Raw genomic sequence first — 17,886 nt, forward strand, 5'->3', positions numbered from 1 at the left:
GGAATTTAAGCTCCGCCCCCTTTGGGAACAGAAAACACACACCCCCAACGGCTAGACGTGGCCCGTGTAAACAACACAGCGCCCTACACCCTCACTTCTGTTAAGAAAATAAAGTTAGTGTTCACTCCAGGTCGCTCCACCAATATTCAGTACGACGACGAGATTCTCAGAAGGAGCAAATAAAAGTAGAGATCAACCTGAGGTGATTCGGAGAAAAGTAAGAGGTCTCACTCTGCTCGTATTTGACAAGTTGAATACAGACCCCAGATATAGTTTTTACTCATATCTCACAGGTGCTTTATTCTATCATTCCAATTACTCTATCAATCAATTGGTTCGTGATAACTTCATAGGCCTATCATTGACTCCTGTTTTGTTTAGCTTTTGGTGCTTTTTTAAATAATCGTTTTAAATAAATATTAAGTTGCAATCTTCAGTAGCTACCTATAAATCCATTTGAAATGTTAAAGGATAGGTTGCCATAACTCCCCTTTCCATGCTGACCAAGAAGAAAATATTTTCTAAAGCCATTTCAATATAAGAAAAATGTATTAATTACTGCCACTGCAGGGTTCCAGAGCCCTGGGGGCCCTCAGAGCTCCAGGCTTTAGGGTGTGTGTGTGTGTGTGTGTGTGTGTGCCAACTAGTTTTTGAAAACTAGAACATTTTCTCCGGTATTGTGCACGCAGGCTAGCGTTGAAAGGGACACTTGACTAAAACGGAGCCATTGTTAACATTATCAGTAACACCTGGGTTTTTACTAAGTTACCTAGATTCTCCTAAATGTTTTTACGGCCAATGTAACAATTTCTTGGTAATTAAATAGATCTGTCAATTTTCTTCCAAATTTGACCTTCCATTTCTTCTAGGCTGGAATATAAAATGCAGAAAAAGAACTGCTTGCTGGTGTATTAATCTTAGGGAATGAGGTATAGAGAAAATTCCCTTACAAAGAAAACAATGGAACTTGTCTGGGTCCAGACCGTACGGTTCAGAACTCTGAATCCACCCGAAACTGAGGTGGTAAGCCGTAACTCCCCCCTGCTCTCATGAAAAGAGACATTAGGAAATATATTGGAATCGGGAAAATGCCATTACATAATAAAAACATTTGAAAGTGTTATTATCATAAATAATCACATTTCTATAAAGGTAATACAATTTCACAATTTGTAAAGTTTTAATCTAATTGTTTTTGTTTTAAATCTATTGAAAAAAGTATGTATTCCTATGATAATTTCATTAAAAATATCTTGGGAAATAAGATGAACACATTTTTTTCAGAAGTGACTTCTCTTTCGGAATATAGACGATCTGTAAAAAAAAAAAAAAAAAAAAAAGGTCCATCAACTACAACTCCCAGAACTCCCGTTCGACGGCGAGCCAAAGGTTCAAACCTGCAAGCAGCACATTTCGTGCACGTTGGTAACGTTATCTGCCCGAGCAGCTCACTGTCGTGCAGGTGTTTTGCATAAGAGCGCTCCTCGCTTTCGCCTTAACAGTGTGCCAGACGCGACCTGAAGTCATGGCTGACCAGGTGTCCGCTATGTGTGGGCAGCTTATCAAAGCTGTGAATGTGATGATGGATGCAGAAACGGCCCAAATTTACCGACTGGAGGCCCTAAAGGTAGCAACGCTATGGGTTACTAGCTAGCTGCTAGCTAGCTGAGCTTGTCATTTATCGCAGATGATGTAAAACTAGAATCAAGTCTGAATAAAAAGTCACTTTTTTTATCGATAGGGCTCGTATTTAGTAACGACATTGTCCATACAGCTCGTGTAAGTGTGTTTACGTTAGCTAACGTTGCTATTATGATGGCCAGATGCTTTGCGAGCTAGCCGGCATGCCATGATTTACATCTCACGTCCATTCATTCATATACATTATAACATCTGGTGTGGTACCGGTAGTCCTGCAGAGGGTTGTAAAATACAGAGCTTGATATTTATTAACATACGTTATTTCGCTAATGGCAACGTTGCACCTAGCGTTGACTAGCTAACGCTACATGGTAGGTTAGCTTTATGCTATTTAAGTAATCATTGCAATGTCGCAGAGGCAGCTGTTGTAGTGACAATATTATACATACTATTATAATATTAAGTTCATTCATATTCAGTTTAATACAATTTAGTGTATCTAGGTGCCTGTAATATAACGAGCTTTATTTTTCCCGACAGTTTTGTGAGGAGTTTAAAGAGACGAGCTCCTTCTGTGTACCATGTGGTTTACAATTAGCCGACAAAGCCCAGCCAGCTGTAGTGAGACACTTTGGTTTGCAAATTCTGGAGCACGTCATCAAGTGAGTGTAACATAGAAATCAAGTATTACACACAAATACGTGGTAAAACCTGCGGATTTTGAAAGGAAGCTTGTATATCTTGCAGGTTCCGATGGAACAACATGCAGCAACAAGAGAAAGTCCACTTGAAGGAGTGTGCCATGCGGCTGCTGTCAACTGTGAGTGTGATCGTAGTGGGCCGTTATGAAACTGAAATTCTTGTCTCACTGTCCCAGTTTCTGACGCCTATCTGACACCTGTTTTGGGTCTTATCAGGGAACTCACACCATCCTGCAGGAGGAGAGCCACATCAAAGACGCCCTGTCACGAATCACTGTGGAAATGATAAAGAGAGAATGGCCTCAACATTGGCCAGATATGCTGAAAGAGATGGAGGCTCTCACTAGCCATGGGGTGAGTGACTTTCATAGTGTGTGTGTGGTCTGATACTGTATACTAATAGTTTTCTTTGCCAGCTCTCATGCAATTTGAATACAATTACGTCATAACATACAAATAAAATCCCCCAATTGTGGGGGAAGTCCTGCAGCTGTCTTTTCCACGTGATCATTATTGCACACTAAAGTCTTGGCCAAAGAAAATCAACCCTTTAATCCTGCTATGAATTTTTTTAAATGTTCTTTTTTAAATAAAAGCAACAATGCACTTGTGCCTTTTTATAGGAGGCCCAAACAGAGCTGGTGATGTTGATCCTGTTGAGGCTGGCGGAGGATGTGATCACCTTCCAAACATTGCCCACCCAGCGACGCAGAGACATCCAGCAGACACTCACCCAAAACATGGAGAGCATCTTCAGCTTCATGATGGCCATTCTACAAGTTAATGTCGAGGACTATCGTAAACTGGTCAGTGGGAACATTTGTAGCATTTAGATTTATTTCTCAATATTATCATGATTCTTATACACTTATGTATGTTGCTAAATGGAAAACACAACAGTGACGTGACTTTATCTATTTGTATTTTTACCCAGAACGGGTCACCTGGACATGAAATGCAGGTGAGAAAACATCACTGCATCTCTGCTCTAACATTTACCTTTTATGAATGAACTTGTTTACTTAATACAATTTTCCACACACAGGCCAGAGCTCACTGTCGAGTCGCTGTGGCTACACTGAATACACTCGCAGGCTACATAGACTGGGTGTCTCTGCTGCACATCACTTCTGGAAACTGTCATCTCCTGGAGATACTGTGTTTGCTGCTGAGTGAACCAGAGCTGCAGCTGGAGGCAGCAGAGTGTCTGCTCATCGCCATCAGCCGGAAGGTGATTCGCAGGGAAAAACGAGGCATTGAAACGCCATGCTTAAGCCATCATTTTTAATCTGTTTGTCAGATAGTTTCTACTCTATGATATCTTAAAAAAACACCAGATTGCCACATTTGAATGGAAATTTATGAAAAGTGGACAGAAGTGCTGCAGATTCAGGCCAATAGCGCCACCATGTGGCTATTTATAATGCACTTTTTTTTACTCAACTCCTGAACTGATAGGTGTGGAAGAGAGTCTTTTTCATAAATTTCCTTTACAGTCCTACCACTTTTGCAAATATTCTTTTCCCGACAATGAAGCCTCATCATCACTTATAAAACCGTAGTTCAGATGAGTCTGTACAGTGTTCTTAGCTCGGCGTATAAAGTTTCCATTAAATGAACACCAGTAATAAGCCGTGTGTAATCAATAGCCTCATTCTGCCATAGGGCAAGCTGGAGGATAGGAAGCCATTCATGCTGCTGTTTGATGACGTCGCCATCCACTACATTCTTTCTGCAGCCCAGTAAGTACAACCGCTTCTCTGCATCGTCTCTCTTTACAGACTTAACCTTATGTTGTCACAGGTGTTGAACGGTTATGTCTGTCTGGTTATAGATCAGCAGATGGTCTGGCAATATGTAAGAAATCCCCTGATTCACAGTAAGTAATGTGACACACCTGCCTGCTGTGGAGTACAATGACATGTAGAACATAGAAGTAAGCTCATTCTGTACATCTGGCTGTGACTTGTAGTCCTGTGTATGTGCTTTCAGAGCAGTGGAGGTGGTGGAGCGGCGATACATCTTCCTGAAGAGGCTGTGTCAGGTCCTGTGTGCTCTGGGAGGCCAACTCTGTTCACTAGTAGTGAGTCTTGTCTTTTTTTTAATTGGGGCTCTGTTCATCACAGACCAGCATGTCTTAACAGTTTCTACTTTTTGTTTAAATGGCTTGCTCTCCCCACAGGGTTCAGATGTAGAGGTCGAGGTACCTGCAAATCTCAGCAAGTACATGGAAGCCGTTTTAGCCTTCACTACACATTCCAGTCAGGTGAGAAGACAAACCTTGTGAACGACATCTGATCAGTAGAAACTGAAAAATCTTTGCTCGGTTTGATCTCTGCTCTTGTGATTTTTTTTTTTCCCTACAGTTTTTAAAGTCATCCACACTGGCAACTTGGGGAGCTCTGTTCAGACATGAGACTCTGTCGAAAGAGGCGGTTATTGTTGAGGTGGCCATCAAATACCTCAGAGGGTCTATGACCAACCTAGTCAAGGTGAGACACAGATGACAGTGCTACCATTCCCAGGGTGGGTGGAAACCAGGTGTAAAGGTTCTGTCTTCCTATCCAGACTGGATTTCCATCTAGGAACGATAACCCCAGTTGCGAGTACTCCCGCGTGGACTTCGACAGCGACGAGGACTTCAATTCGTTCTTTAATTGTAAGTGTGACGGATTCAGCGTGTTTAAGCCTAAGATCAGTACTCTTTATTTTATCTCTTGATGTCTTTCACAGTGCATGTTCATGCTTAACAGCTTTTCGAGCGCAGCAGGGAGAGGTGGTGAGGATTGCATGTCGCGTCGTCCCTCTGGAGGCCTTCCAGATCGCAGCAGAGTGGTTACAATATCAGATCACCAGCCCTATCGATACTGGGGCAACAACATGTAAGTGTTCTCATTCTCGACACGTTTGGGGAGGGTTTTACTGTAGATTCCTGGTGGGTTTGGTTAATTTAACATGTAAACTATGCAGGTAGGAATGTCTATGGATAACTCGTTTAATTTACTTGTTGATGGTCATGAATTCATGCATTCAGTGAATGAACTTGACTTCTCTTTTTGCCCCTCACTAGCTAAGACTGCAGAGGGCCTGTGCTCCCTCTTGTCTCCATCAGTGGTCCAATGGGATGCAATGACTGTCTTCATGGAGTGTATGGTCACACAGATCTTCAAAAACCTGGAGGAAGAGGTAACGGCAACAATAAGTAACGGAACAAAAAAGTATCCGAAAAATAGTGTTGATTACAGTGATGTGAATGTGATGTGTTTTTCTGCCTCATGCTTATAGAAGTTGCCCATCGATCAGAGCATGGAGCTGCTGCAGGCCGTGCTGAACTACGACACCAAAGACCCACTCATCCTGTCCTGTGTGCTCACCAACGTCTCTGCCCTCTTCCCATTTGTTATTCACAGACCACACTTCCTGCCACAGGTCCTCTCCAAGGTTAGCTGAGTTGTCATTGGTGAAGGCATATTATTCTTATGTATTATCTACCATTCACGATTATTATTGCATATACCTGCAGGAATATGGAAATGTATAATATAAATATGAAGTGGATTTTATGATGGTTAGATGTGATTTGGGTAGTTGTGGGACTTTAAGGTTGCTGTGAATAAAATCATTAGTGTGTCTGATAGTGACAATAGAATTATTGACAAATTATAAGGGAATAGTGTAAGTATTTTTTTCTTTTGTCCCTACAGCTGTTCAAAGCCATCACATTTGAAGTTGGTCAGGAAAGTAAGGTGAGTCCCCTCCACAAAACCAAATATTGGCACTTTTTGTCATCTCTCCAGACCAAAAAAACACATTTTCTCCAACTGATGTCTTCAGGCACCTCGGACCCGAGCTGTGAAGAACGTGAGGAGGCACGCCTGTTCGGCCATCATCAAAATATGCCGGGATTACCCACAGTTCATCTTGGTAAATATCCATGTGTCCCAGTTAAAGTAAAGTAACAGATTATATTTGCTTTCAGCAAAGTACTTGAAGTACAGTGTGTTCATGATTAGGCATGAGTTGTGACTTTCACATACATTTCCCCCTTCTCCAGCCTTGTTTTGAAATGTTTTACAATCACGTGAAGAAGTTGTTCTCGAGCAACGCCACGCTCGCTCACATGGAGAAATGTTCACTGATGGAAGCTCTGGTGCTCATCAGCAACCAGTTCAAAGACTTTGACAAGCAGAAGGCTTTTCTAGATGAACTGATGGCTTCGGTGGTTGCAGAGTGGACCTCGGACGAGATGAGACAGTGCGTTTGATTTCTCTCTATATTTGGAACACATTGTTCATGACGCGTTTTAATGTCATGGCAGATCATTGACTCTCCTCATTTCTTTGTGTTTCAGTGTGCTGTGGAACCCTGCCGTGTTTCTATCCTTTGTTGGTGCCAATCAAGTGGTCACTAATCAAAGTCAAGAAGCAGACACAGCAGGGCTCAATAGGGGGCGGGTAAGTGTGTCGGTGTAGACTGTTAGTATGTGTATGTATAAGACATTGCAGTTGAAAAAAATGTCTGTGCTCCAGACATTTTTAACCCTGCAGGAGGATACAGAGGGAGGCTGATGGGAATGTCAGTTATTTGGCTTTTAGTCAATCACTGGACAAATTAAGAATTACATATGAGAGGGGACATGAAAAGGCACATATAAAAAAGTCATGGCAATCTGTCGAATAGTTGTTGAGATATTTCTGGTCCACAGTGATGGACTGAACATTGACTGCCATGTTGCTCGATGGCTACACATTATTTGCGGTCAGCTATAAGAATACACCATTTATTTATGTGTTTCTTCTTTGTCTTTCCTCTAGTTAAGTTTCTGTTTGTATGCCATGTTGGGGGTGGTAAAGCGGGCACGCTGGCCTGCTGACCTGGAGGAAGCGAAGGCTGGTGGCTTTGTGGTGGGCTACACCCCTGCCGGAGCTCCCATCTACAGAAACCCCTGCACTTCCCAGTTTCTGGTCATGCTGCCCAACCTGCTGGCTCTAATACGGTACGTCTCTCAGGGGACAACTGACCTGGTGTTGAGCCACGTGTGGACTAACAAAAACCCTGATGATCATATTATTCCCATTTACACATGACATGGGTATGTTTGTGGGTCGTAGGTGTAAAAGGGTCATGAATATGTACTGATATTCTACTGATTTGTCTCTTTTCCTTACTCCTCACTGCAGGACTAATAACAGCCTGTTCATGCCAGAGAACCTGGCTCGTCTGAGTGAGACTTTCTCCAGGGCTCATGAAGTGATGGATGCAGAGAAGAATGTGGTTCTTGGTAAGAGGAGCTTTCTCCACACAGTGAGCCATAATCTGAAGAGGCTGTGGTTGAACCTTCTCTATAATGTGCTTTCTCCAGGTCTCTCTCAGCATCTTCTGGATATTTATGACACGCCTGTGTATAGAACCAACCTGGAACGGATGCAGGGATTTTTCACCACCTTGTTTGACAACTGGTGAGAATGTTTCCCAAACCTTTCTTTGGTGTTGTTTCTACCATGTGTGCTATTGCGGTTTAAATTTGACCTCCACTTCTGCTGTCTTCACCTTTTGTAGCTTCCACGTCCTGGGAAACACAGGTGTCTCCCTCCAGCAGGAATTCTACAACATCAAGAATCTGAGCGAAGAAATAGCTGGCTCTGCTTTTGTCTCCCTCGACTGTCTGCCCGACCACAGACTTCGCCCTATGATTCATATCCTTATTTGCTTTTTCTTCATTTGATTTACCAGTTTTCCCCATATTTCCGTGCTTTAAGTACATAGATGTAAAATATAATTAATTCATTTTATATAGTTTTTGCTTTTATATTATCTTTTAATTTCCTTAATAAGTGTACGGGTGTTTCTGAGGCAGTTGGTGCTATCGTGTCCTCAGGAGTACTACAACAGTGTACTCTGCCCCCTGCTGGGACCTCTCTTTGCCTACATGCAGCAGGTCAGAGCTCCAGATTTATCATTCAGTAACACTTGCCAGTAATCTCACCGTTAGATGCATTTAATTCACTCAGTCACTGTTGTGGTTGTCTCCAAATCTCATGACCCTGCTTTCCTTGCATTCTACAGAGACTCAACGCCAAGTGGCAGATCATCAGCCAGAGAACCTCTGTCAAGTAAGTTGTGGCATCATGTTTGTGTCTGTATGCGTTTTTGTGTGTAAATATATCAGCTAGAAATGATGGAGAAAAAAAAAAAACCCAGTAAGTAGTTCCCTGAAGGTCCTCACCAGTTGGGATGGCTATGATTGACTCACAATGGAATTTTCATCTCAAACAATATATGTGGACCTACTGGTAACCTGTCTGTTGTGTTCTAAGTGGTGAGGATGAGGAGGAGTTGGTGTGTCAGGAGAGCCAGGTGACACAGGAGATGTTGGAGGAGCAGCTGATACGCCTGCTCAGCAGGGAGGTGCTGGATCTTCTCAGTAAGTTTCAGTAACTTCTCCCGTTTACATAGAAGCATAGCAAACAGCTGTTGACGTCATATCTAAAACATCAGATAAAAGCACACTTGTTTTAATGAGGATAATTTCTTATTTAAAAGCGATTATATGTTGCTGTAAGCTGATTATTTTCTAATATACTTGGAGTTAAGGAATAAACAGTGAAAGAAGTATTAACTAGCAATACATTCAGTACTATGTGCCAGCCACTTTGCATTTGTTGGCATAAGTATTGATGAAATATTAAATATTTCTTTTTATTACAATGATGTTACACTAGTTTTATGACGGCAATGCAATGTCCGCGTGTAAACCCGCTGTAAAGCTCAGGGCTTATTCCTTAATACTGCTAATGCACTTGAGTCATGTGGTCGAGTTGTTTGTGCCAGCTGCACAAGCTAAAAATGGTTTCCGAAGTCGTTAGGAAAGTGCAAATATCAGCCATAATTCTTGGAAAGATCTGAGACTCTGTATATTGTGGAAGACGACCTCTTGCCTGGGTTTAAAATAATTTACCTCTACTGTGTACTTCTTTCTTCTCTTCTAGCTGTGAGCTGCATTTCCAAAAAGATTCCTGAACCAGCAGCAAGTAAAGAGGAACTAGATGGTAAGAAGTCCAATTTAAAATGTGTGAATCAATAGGTTGTTTTTATTCTTTTAGTATAAGAATGTATTTTGAATTCACACTACATACAATATAGACTTTACCACATCAATACAACAAAAACAAGCAAACTAAGGCGCTTTGCTTGGAATGTGGTGTTGTAGAGGAAGACATGATGGAGGCGACGTCTCCCGCCCAGCCCACAGAGGAGCTGACTGAGCTGGGAAAATGTCTGATGAAACACGAGGTCAGCCGGAGACACTTAACATTCAGAGAACAGCATGGTCACTCATTAAATGCTGCATATAAACTCAATGTCTGTTTTTCGTCACCCAGAACATCTACATGACCCTGCTGACCCTCTCCTTCACCTCGCTGTCGTGGAAGGACACCAGTAACTGTCACCGCACTGCGTCCATGGTCTGCTGGACACTTCTGCGGCAGGTAGCGTCTTTTTTTTTTTTAATATCCTTCCATGTCACCCTTTCTTTTAAAGGATAAGGGAGGCCATAGGTCATTCCTTCCTACTGAAGATGTAAATCTTAAAAAGTGCTACACACAGGGCTGTAAGAGACTTGACATGTATTTTAATTTAAACTTAAAGACAATTAATGTATTTATGTCCCCCTTTATTGCACACTTTGCCTCTGCAGTGTCAGCCTTTTTTAATTAATGAATGGATTTATTGATTGTTTCAGACAGAGTCTCTCAACTGTGACTTGAAAGGTGGCTGTAAAAAAGTATCTGACCAAATGTTTCAAACGTTTTCGTCCCATATTCCCTCTGTGTCTCTTCAGGTTGTTGGAGGTAATCTTCTTCCTGAGGCGGTCACATGGTTCTTTACCAGTGTTCTTCGAGGCCTTCAGGTTCATGGGCAGCACGAGGTCTGCAACTCAACCCTCTCTCAGCTGGCAATGCTCATCTATGAAAACCTGGTGAGGCTAAAGGGAGTAATATCTGCCATGTCTGATCTTTATTTCTGCTTTTGTTTGGTCAGCTTTTATGTTCATGATCATTTTACATACCCATTATTTTCTTGGTTGTTTTGTCTGTAAGATGTCAGTATTCAAATGCCTGAGATGAGATTTTTTTTTAATTTAATTTGTTCATTTTATTTAACCTTTATTATTATTAGAATACTACTGTCATAAGCTGGAGTCTATGAATATTTGGAATATTGCATGAAAAATAACGAAGCAAACGATGAATCAACTTTGAAAGTAGTTTCTGATTAATGTCCTGTTGATTGACTAATTGTTTCAGCTCTATATAGTACTAGAGTTTCATCTGCGGGAGTTCCTGAGAATCTCTTTAATGTCCTTGCCTGTCCATCGATCTATCTTAGCGACCTCGCTACGCGGAGCTGAGGACAGTGATGTCTCAGGTCCCAAACATCAGTATGGATACTCTGGACCAGTATGACCACAGGCTCATGGACCCCAGTGCCCAGAAACTTGGAGACAAGAAGAGGAAAGACCAGTTCAAGAAGCTCCTTGCAGGAACTGTTGGGGTAATGCCACATTTTGCCACTAGAGATCAGTGCTTCTCTATCCTGTCCCTCTGTAGAAACCTCATCAGAAGTGACCAGAGACCGGCCTAGCGGCGCAAAGCATTACTCAGCACTGTGATTCTGGCTGTGCTGTAAAACGTCTGTGCTCAGCAGCAAGAAAATGTGCAGCAGCTCAACAGGGCTGTACGATGTAATGAAATTCTTTCTGGTAGATCTTGTATAGCTCTCTTTAACCTCTCCCCCCCGTCTGTCCTCTGCCAACAGAAAGCTCTGTGCCAGCAGTTCAGGAAGGAGGTTCATATCCGGAATCTTCCATCCCTCTTTAAAAAGCCGAAGCCAGAAAAGGATGTGCAGGGCAATGAAGCATTGGGCCTGGAAGCTCTGTTCTCCCCGGAGAGTAACACCCTGTAGGAATACACAGTGGTTCTAAGGGACTTCACACTGACTGAAGACGGACTTGCGTGTACAAACCAGGGATTCCCTCGCCATCCTCCAGCTGGGGACTAACTGTCAACACTTCTGTTTGTCAATAGGTCTTTTTTAAATCTCAACCCTCGTTGGCTCACAGCACCACTCATAATTAATAACTTTCCACTTGTCATTTGTGGAGGCGAGTATCGCAAAGTAGGTCCATTTCAAAATCATGTTCCACACTTCTTCTCCGTTCCCTTGCTCATACCAATAGGAGGTATTTGAGCTATGGGAATTTGTAGTAAATATTTCAGTGATTGTCTGTTTCTCCGTCAGATCTTGAAATAGTAGACTAACCATTAAGATTTACTCTGCATCAGAAGCTTTATTGAGCCACAAATCTATTTTGAAGCCGGACAATTCTTTCAGTTCTATTTGGACATTTTTGATTCTTTTTCATATTTGCCAATTACCCGGCATAATAAGACGCAAAGATGCATCAAACTGTGAGTCCAACTGTGGTTTAATATTCAGCATAGAAATTGGCTTCTAATGATATCCAAACAAGAGAAGCCAGTATAGTCAATAGCCTTTTAGTAAGGAGTGTGTGTGTGTTGTGGCTTTTCGAGTGGTGGAGATTTTTAAAATCTTAATTGCAGACCTTAGTGCTGTGGATATATTGTGAGACCACACTGCTGCTGTAGAGGCTGTTATATTCCAGGTGAAGAGATGAAGTCTTGGACAGATCCTGGTACACATTTCTTTATTTGCCATAATTGGACTGGACAAGCTTGAACGCGGTCTTGGATTCTGAAGGATGTGCTAAAGCTAACTCAGGTGTGGCGTTCTCTAACATGGGTTGCAGATGCTTTATGGAAACATACCCTAAGAAAAAGAAGGAAAAAAAATTGTGTTTTCAAGAATGGTTATTGTAGATATAAATATGAGCAGTCTTCTAGTTTGCAGACGTTACACAGGATTTGTTTTAAGCAATGTTGGTTTGGATTTTGACAGTTATGTCAGCGCAATTTACACAGCCCAAATAATGTTTTGATTTGCTTATTTAATGCAAAGAGTACATATCAAACTTCAAATAATACAGCCACATATTGTGCCAAAACACTCACTTTTAGAAACATGACCAGGCAGTTATGTCTGAGGATATATAATGAGAGATGATTTTCATAAAGATGTAGAATCAACAACTAATGTGTAGCTGAATCCAAGTCTTTCTGTTTTCTAGTTGTTGGTGATGATATTCTGTTTTTCACATGGTTTTTGTGTTTCTCCTGGTTTTTTTGCCAGACATGGAAAAAAAAGAAACGGCACTACATTCCTTCATTGCCCAAGGGATTCTTTTTAAGCATAATTTGATGGATATGTTTTGCTCTTATGGAGCTCTTATGGTAGAGAGTGATTTGTTTTGTGTTGTGTAGATTATGACCAAAAATAAAAAAATTCAGATAATCACTGAAAATTGGTTGTTCACATGTGGCCATAGAAAATGCTTATTCAACACTAAAACATTCTGTACAAAGGAGAAAATAGGCTTTTTAAAAGTGTAGTGTGATTTATATTTTGTGGTTTTTAAATAAAAAAAAATTGAATCCAATTCATCTCAAATTTTCATCTTTTGTTGAATGATTGAATTTCTATAAAAAGTAAGTTACATTTTTTTAAAGTTCTATAAATTGTCATATTAAAGTAATATTCATTATTTGTTTTGTATGCATATTCACAATGTTCAACGTTTTGCAAAATGACCAACATGGGGACAGATGGCTTATGTCAATTGGGTGACATAAAATCTTAATATAAAAAGACAATGTAGGAAATAATTTATGTTAAATTAAATGTACCTCCAGAGAAGCATAAGTCTGTTTTGTTATCTTCCTGTGACAATCTTTTATCTTGTTACTTGTAATTAGGATGATCTCAGTGAATCCCTACAGTGACATAATTTTAAATGTTTTTATTAACATCTAAATACAAATGTGGATAATTATACTGACTGCTCTTCAGAGCTGTCTAGCTCATATATAAAATATGGCAATTCAACAGACGTTACTGTTAATGTTTCAGACATAACGTCATTGCTTTCTTAGTTAATACTATTAATATTTTGTCTGTGTGTGTAATAAACACAATTCCACTTTGGTTTTGCATAGTGTTCATTTTCTCAAAATGTTCTTGTCTCTTAAACCTTAAAGATTAATTAATTCGGAAAAAATGCAAAGCACTCATGTACTTCTTGTATCAGGAAGGGATATTGAATTAGTGAACGAGTGAAGAGACTCCTTTGAAAGCACTTGTAAAAACAGTTCCGCCTCCGAGTTGATAGGGGGCGATAACGTCTAATTTGTCCACTGCCATAAATAGCTGTAACGAAGCGCACAGAAGAAGAACGCCGTTGGCTGCTACCGTTTACCGGTGGTATGTTGGACATTTGTGTTATTATAACATATATTGAGACTGAATACATTAATACAGACAGTTTGATTATGAATAGTCAACGGACAGTTGTTTGAAGTGTTCAACGCACACAACCAACTCACAGAACAAGCCCCTAAAAGTTTTAAATTTCGCCAAGAAAACAGCGGTACCTTAACAGTTAGCATTAGCGTTAGCAAGTAGCAGCTGAACAGACGTTGGTGAGTCATTAGATAGAGGTAGGCTAACAGTTAGTTAGTAGCTAATTTGGCACAGCAAGGTGCTTCCTTGCACGTACATTTGTCCAAGTACTCTCCCTAATTAAATACATGGTTTAGGTAACTACTTGAGTATTTCCCTTTTATATATAACATTTTTTACTTAAAGCCCTCTATATTTCAGAGAACAATGTCGTTACTTTTTACTCCAGTGCATTTATTTCGCCTTAATGTTTAGTCATTACTTCGCACCTTAAGCATTTTTGCATATCAAATCTGTAGTCGGTTTGTAAAATACGATGTAATGTTCGAGATTAAACTACTCCAAAGTACATCAAGTAGTTACATTTAGCTCCACCTTCAGCAGCTACAGCATTTAAATGCTGCATACAAGTTGCATAAAAAACTGATCCAACTATATAATCCTGACAGGGTCTTGAATACATTTTCTTTTTCTAAAATTGTGATTGCAAGACTTTTACCTGATATAATGTGTGTGTGTGTGTGTGTGTGTGTGTCTGTCTGTGTGTGTGTTTGTGTGTGGATATTGTTATTTTGACAAAATTGTCATTTCAAACCTGATATTTATCAAGTTCGTGTCATAATTTGTCCACAAATATTCAGTTCTATTGTATTGATATCACCCAAAATCTCAAATGAAATATGAGCCCTTAGATGGCTTTACAATCTGTACAGCAAACAACATCCCCTGTCCTGGGAATATAACGTAGCTTTTATATAAATATTCTGTATCTGCTTCTTTCTGTGATTACTTCAAGCTGAATCATGGTTGGTAAAATAACTTTAAATGGCAGCACCATTTCAAAAGAAAGTAGACTGAACCCGATATGCATGTAGTATGTAGCAATACAGTAAGATGGCATGTGAATATTGTTATCCTGGGAAACAGTACTTTCTAATTTCAAGTTTTAACAGCCCAAACAAAGCTCAGCTGCATAACATGTTTATAGTGGTTGGTTCTGCAGGGTATAAGACGTTAATTAAGATTAAGATATTAGACTCAACCTGACTGAAACAATTAGTCCATTAAGAAATCTGTCGTTTGGCAGAAAATTATTATGCAACTATGATAACCAATTAATTTAAGTCATATATCAAGCAATAAACCAACAATTATCTGGTTTCCACTTTTGAGGGTTCGAGATGCTTTTGTTTGTCATAAATGAAGGTAAACTGTAAATCTTTGGAACATCCTGGGCTTTGGGCTGTATTTGGAATCTTAAAAAAAAATACTTTAACTTTTAATCCCATAATTGAGAAAATAATGAATCCATAATGACAATAATCATGACTTGTACCTCTACTGTAATTATTCTTCCTGTTCACACTGAAGAGATCCTTTCCTATTGCACAAAACAAACAAAATCGTGCACCCACCTTCAGTATGCTCTCCCGCCCACGCTATACAGTGTCTCAGGATCCTGGGTAACCATTGCTTTCAAGAACAACAAAGGAATGTCTTTTGTATTTTGGCTGTTTTACTATATGTAAGATGCAATTGCTTGCTTTCCGGTAATCCCCATTCCCTCATGTTTTCTAGGGCTCATTGCTGAACCCGCAGCACCACGCTCCTGCTTTGCCTATCACTGTTGCCTGGCTGCAAGATCTTCAGCGTGACTCTGCAAACTTGAGCTCAAAACATTCCTTGACATTTGCATGCAACAAGCGCACAACCCACAGTATATAATGTGATAAGATTTACAAAGAATATATTTGCAATTAAAACATTTTAGCAAAGAGGGATGAAAACAGACCCTTTTCTTAATCATATGTAAAGCAATTGTTAATACATACTACAAATAAGCGTGCATACACTTGCACTTATTATCACTCAAATTAAGACACAAGACAGTAAGTAAATCTAAGTTGGCCGTATTTTGTGATGCTTATCCAGAATAATTAATTTGAGAGGTTATTATATTTATTGTTAACCTTGTTCTGGAGTGATATGTGTTACTGTAAGGTACAGAAATTGACTGCTCCAGAGGGAAAGCAAGATTCTAAATTTCATAAAAGAAAATCACTGTCTAAAAATGTATTCACTACCCTTGGATTTTGGCCTGTTTGTTTTCAACATCATTAAATCAATGGACTATATATTCTTTTGCTTGAGGAGAAGTCTTTAATGTCATCTTATTAATTGTTAAAACAAAGTACAGATATGAAACAAAATAACTGATGCATAATTGACTCTCTAAGTCCCTTTGGCAGCAGTTGCGGCCTTGATTGCATATGGATGGATCTGTGGTTTCACCATGCGTCTATGCAAAACTGTTCCAGCTCGATCAAGTTGCATTGGGGAGTCAATAGCCATTTTCAAGTCCTGCCACACATCTTCAAAGGGATTGTCTGGAATTTCATATGGCTTTATGCTTGGGTTATTTGCCTTGTTAAAAATGTGTGTTTTACAAACTAAAGCATGTCTACCTCCACAATCTCCATATTTTGCGGGGGTCTACTGCAGAGATTCATCGTCATGGCATGGCAAGGCTACCACCAGGCTACATGGGGATGGTGTGCTCCCGTTAAGTGTTTAGCTTACACCAAATGTTGCATTTAGTATGTTGAGCATGTAGCCCTGTTTGCTGTAGTGGTGGCCTGACGCATAAGTGCCTTTGTCACACTCAAAATGTTTTCTCAGTAATTGTTATATAATGGTTTATAATACTATAGTATTATTGTTATTGAAATGTGGGCCTGCTAACCCGCAGTTTGAGTGTAATTAAAATCACTTGATTACACACAGATGGCCTCCATTCAACTTAATTATGTGGATTATATAAACAGTAGACACCTCTACATGTTTGCCTATTTTAAAATTTTTTAAATTTAAGTTTTTTGTTGATCAGTGCAATGCTGTTGCAAATATGGCATTGTCTTTTCTTTCACTCTTTAGTTGTTGGATTTTTAGGATTTTGTTGCAGTGAAATTCATGCTGGTGTGTGATGTGCAAAAAATGATGGAGGGAGAATTGAATGTGCCCATCAGGCTGTCGTAATGATCAAATGGGGTCAGACGTGTGCTTGATATTTTTGTTTTGTTTTTAATTATGTATGATTATTGTTTGTGTATGAAAGACTCAACTGTTAACCAAAAGTTGCTGTTTTTCTCTGAAAATAAATAGTAAGCGTTGTTCCCATACTTATAGTTTTTCTTCCATATTTTTTCAGTCTATTAACATACATTTGCTTGTTTTCCACCAGCAGCACCAGCTTCACGGCAGCTTAGCAACGCGGTTGCCGCGCAACACAAGTTTTTGGTCAGAGTGGGGACTTTCGGTTCGGACGCTCGCGCTTTAATCAACAGATAGAAAACAGGTGTGCCTTCCTTGCTAGTCCACGTTGACCCGGCTTTGAACGCGACTTCGGCGACCCGTAGCCGACAACCGTGACTCCAATTAGCGTCTACGAAACAACGTGTCGGCTTCGGGATGTTCTGGTTTTGTGTTTTCGTCTGTGCTTCGGCCGGTCGCTTTGTAACTGCTGAACGACCGATGACCGGTCAGCCACACGAGGTCCCGGTCAACAGCACCAAGGTTTTAACGGCAGCCCTGTTCGCTGTGGTTGAATTCAACAGAGCCAACGCCGAAGAAAAATTTGCCTACAAAATTGTGAACATAACGTCGGCCAACATTCAGGTAAAACGGGATGCTCAAGTCGTGGTCAACGTAACCACCACAAACATGCCAATAATAAGTCATGTTTCCTGTAGATAGTCGCTGGAATAAACTACATCCTGGAGGTGCAGCTGGGGCGCACAGTGTGCAGGAGGAGAAGCGACGCTGCTGGCAGTGAAGCATGTGTTTACCACGCTGACCCCAAGGTAAATTACAATATTGTAAGTGGTAGCATTCAGGGGGAAAACACCTCGAAACTCCCACATGAAAGTACAACTGTGCCCCCTCACTT

General features: G+C 40.3%; 1 protein-coding gene across 1 annotated transcript; it reads left to right on the forward strand.

Moving 5' to 3' along the window:
* The first annotated feature begins 1,380 nt into the window (after positions 1 to 1,380).
* xpo5 (exportin 5) lies at positions 1,381 to 12,921 on the forward strand. The gene is made up of 33 exons (XM_084021840.1): positions 1,381 to 1,627; positions 2,182 to 2,303; positions 2,389 to 2,461; positions 2,559 to 2,696; positions 2,966 to 3,148; positions 3,277 to 3,303; positions 3,388 to 3,573; positions 4,008 to 4,084; positions 4,177 to 4,221; positions 4,335 to 4,425; positions 4,525 to 4,608; positions 4,709 to 4,834; positions 4,911 to 5,001; positions 5,096 to 5,224; positions 5,413 to 5,528; positions 5,628 to 5,783; positions 6,047 to 6,088; positions 6,177 to 6,266; positions 6,397 to 6,596; positions 6,694 to 6,796; positions 7,157 to 7,338; positions 7,523 to 7,623; positions 7,705 to 7,801; positions 7,902 to 8,037; positions 8,182 to 8,280; positions 8,409 to 8,455; positions 8,660 to 8,766; positions 9,332 to 9,391; positions 9,553 to 9,635; positions 9,725 to 9,832; positions 10,186 to 10,323; positions 10,734 to 10,898; positions 11,163 to 12,921. Exons 1-33 carry the CDS (start codon positions 1,526 to 1,528, stop codon positions 11,307 to 11,309), a joined length of 3,651 nt encoding a protein of 1,216 aa, XP_083877966.1. The 5' UTR covers positions 1,381 to 1,525; the 3' UTR covers positions 11,310 to 12,921.
* Positions 12,922 to 17,886: the final 4,965 nt, after the last annotated feature.

The sequence above is a fragment of the Eutrigla gurnardus genome (genome assembly GCF_963514095.1).
Source record: "Eutrigla gurnardus genome assembly, chromosome: 11".
Taxonomy (NCBI): Eukaryota; Metazoa; Chordata; class Actinopteri; order Perciformes; family Triglidae; genus Eutrigla; species Eutrigla gurnardus.

Excerpts from the sequence above, each read along its gene's own strand:
- xpo5 (XM_084021840.1), top strand. The coding sequence starts at position 1,526 with ATGGCTGACCAGGTGTCCGCTATGTGTGGGCAGCTTATCAAAGCTGTG. Across the intron at positions 2,697-2,965 it reads AGGCTCTCACTAGCCATGGG|GAGGCCCAAACAGAGCTGGT; the intron begins GTGAGTGACTTT and ends GCCTTTTTATAG. Across the intron at positions 5,002-5,095 it reads CTTCAATTCGTTCTTTAATT|CTTTTCGAGCGCAGCAGGGA; the intron begins GTAAGTGTGACG and ends CATGCTTAACAG.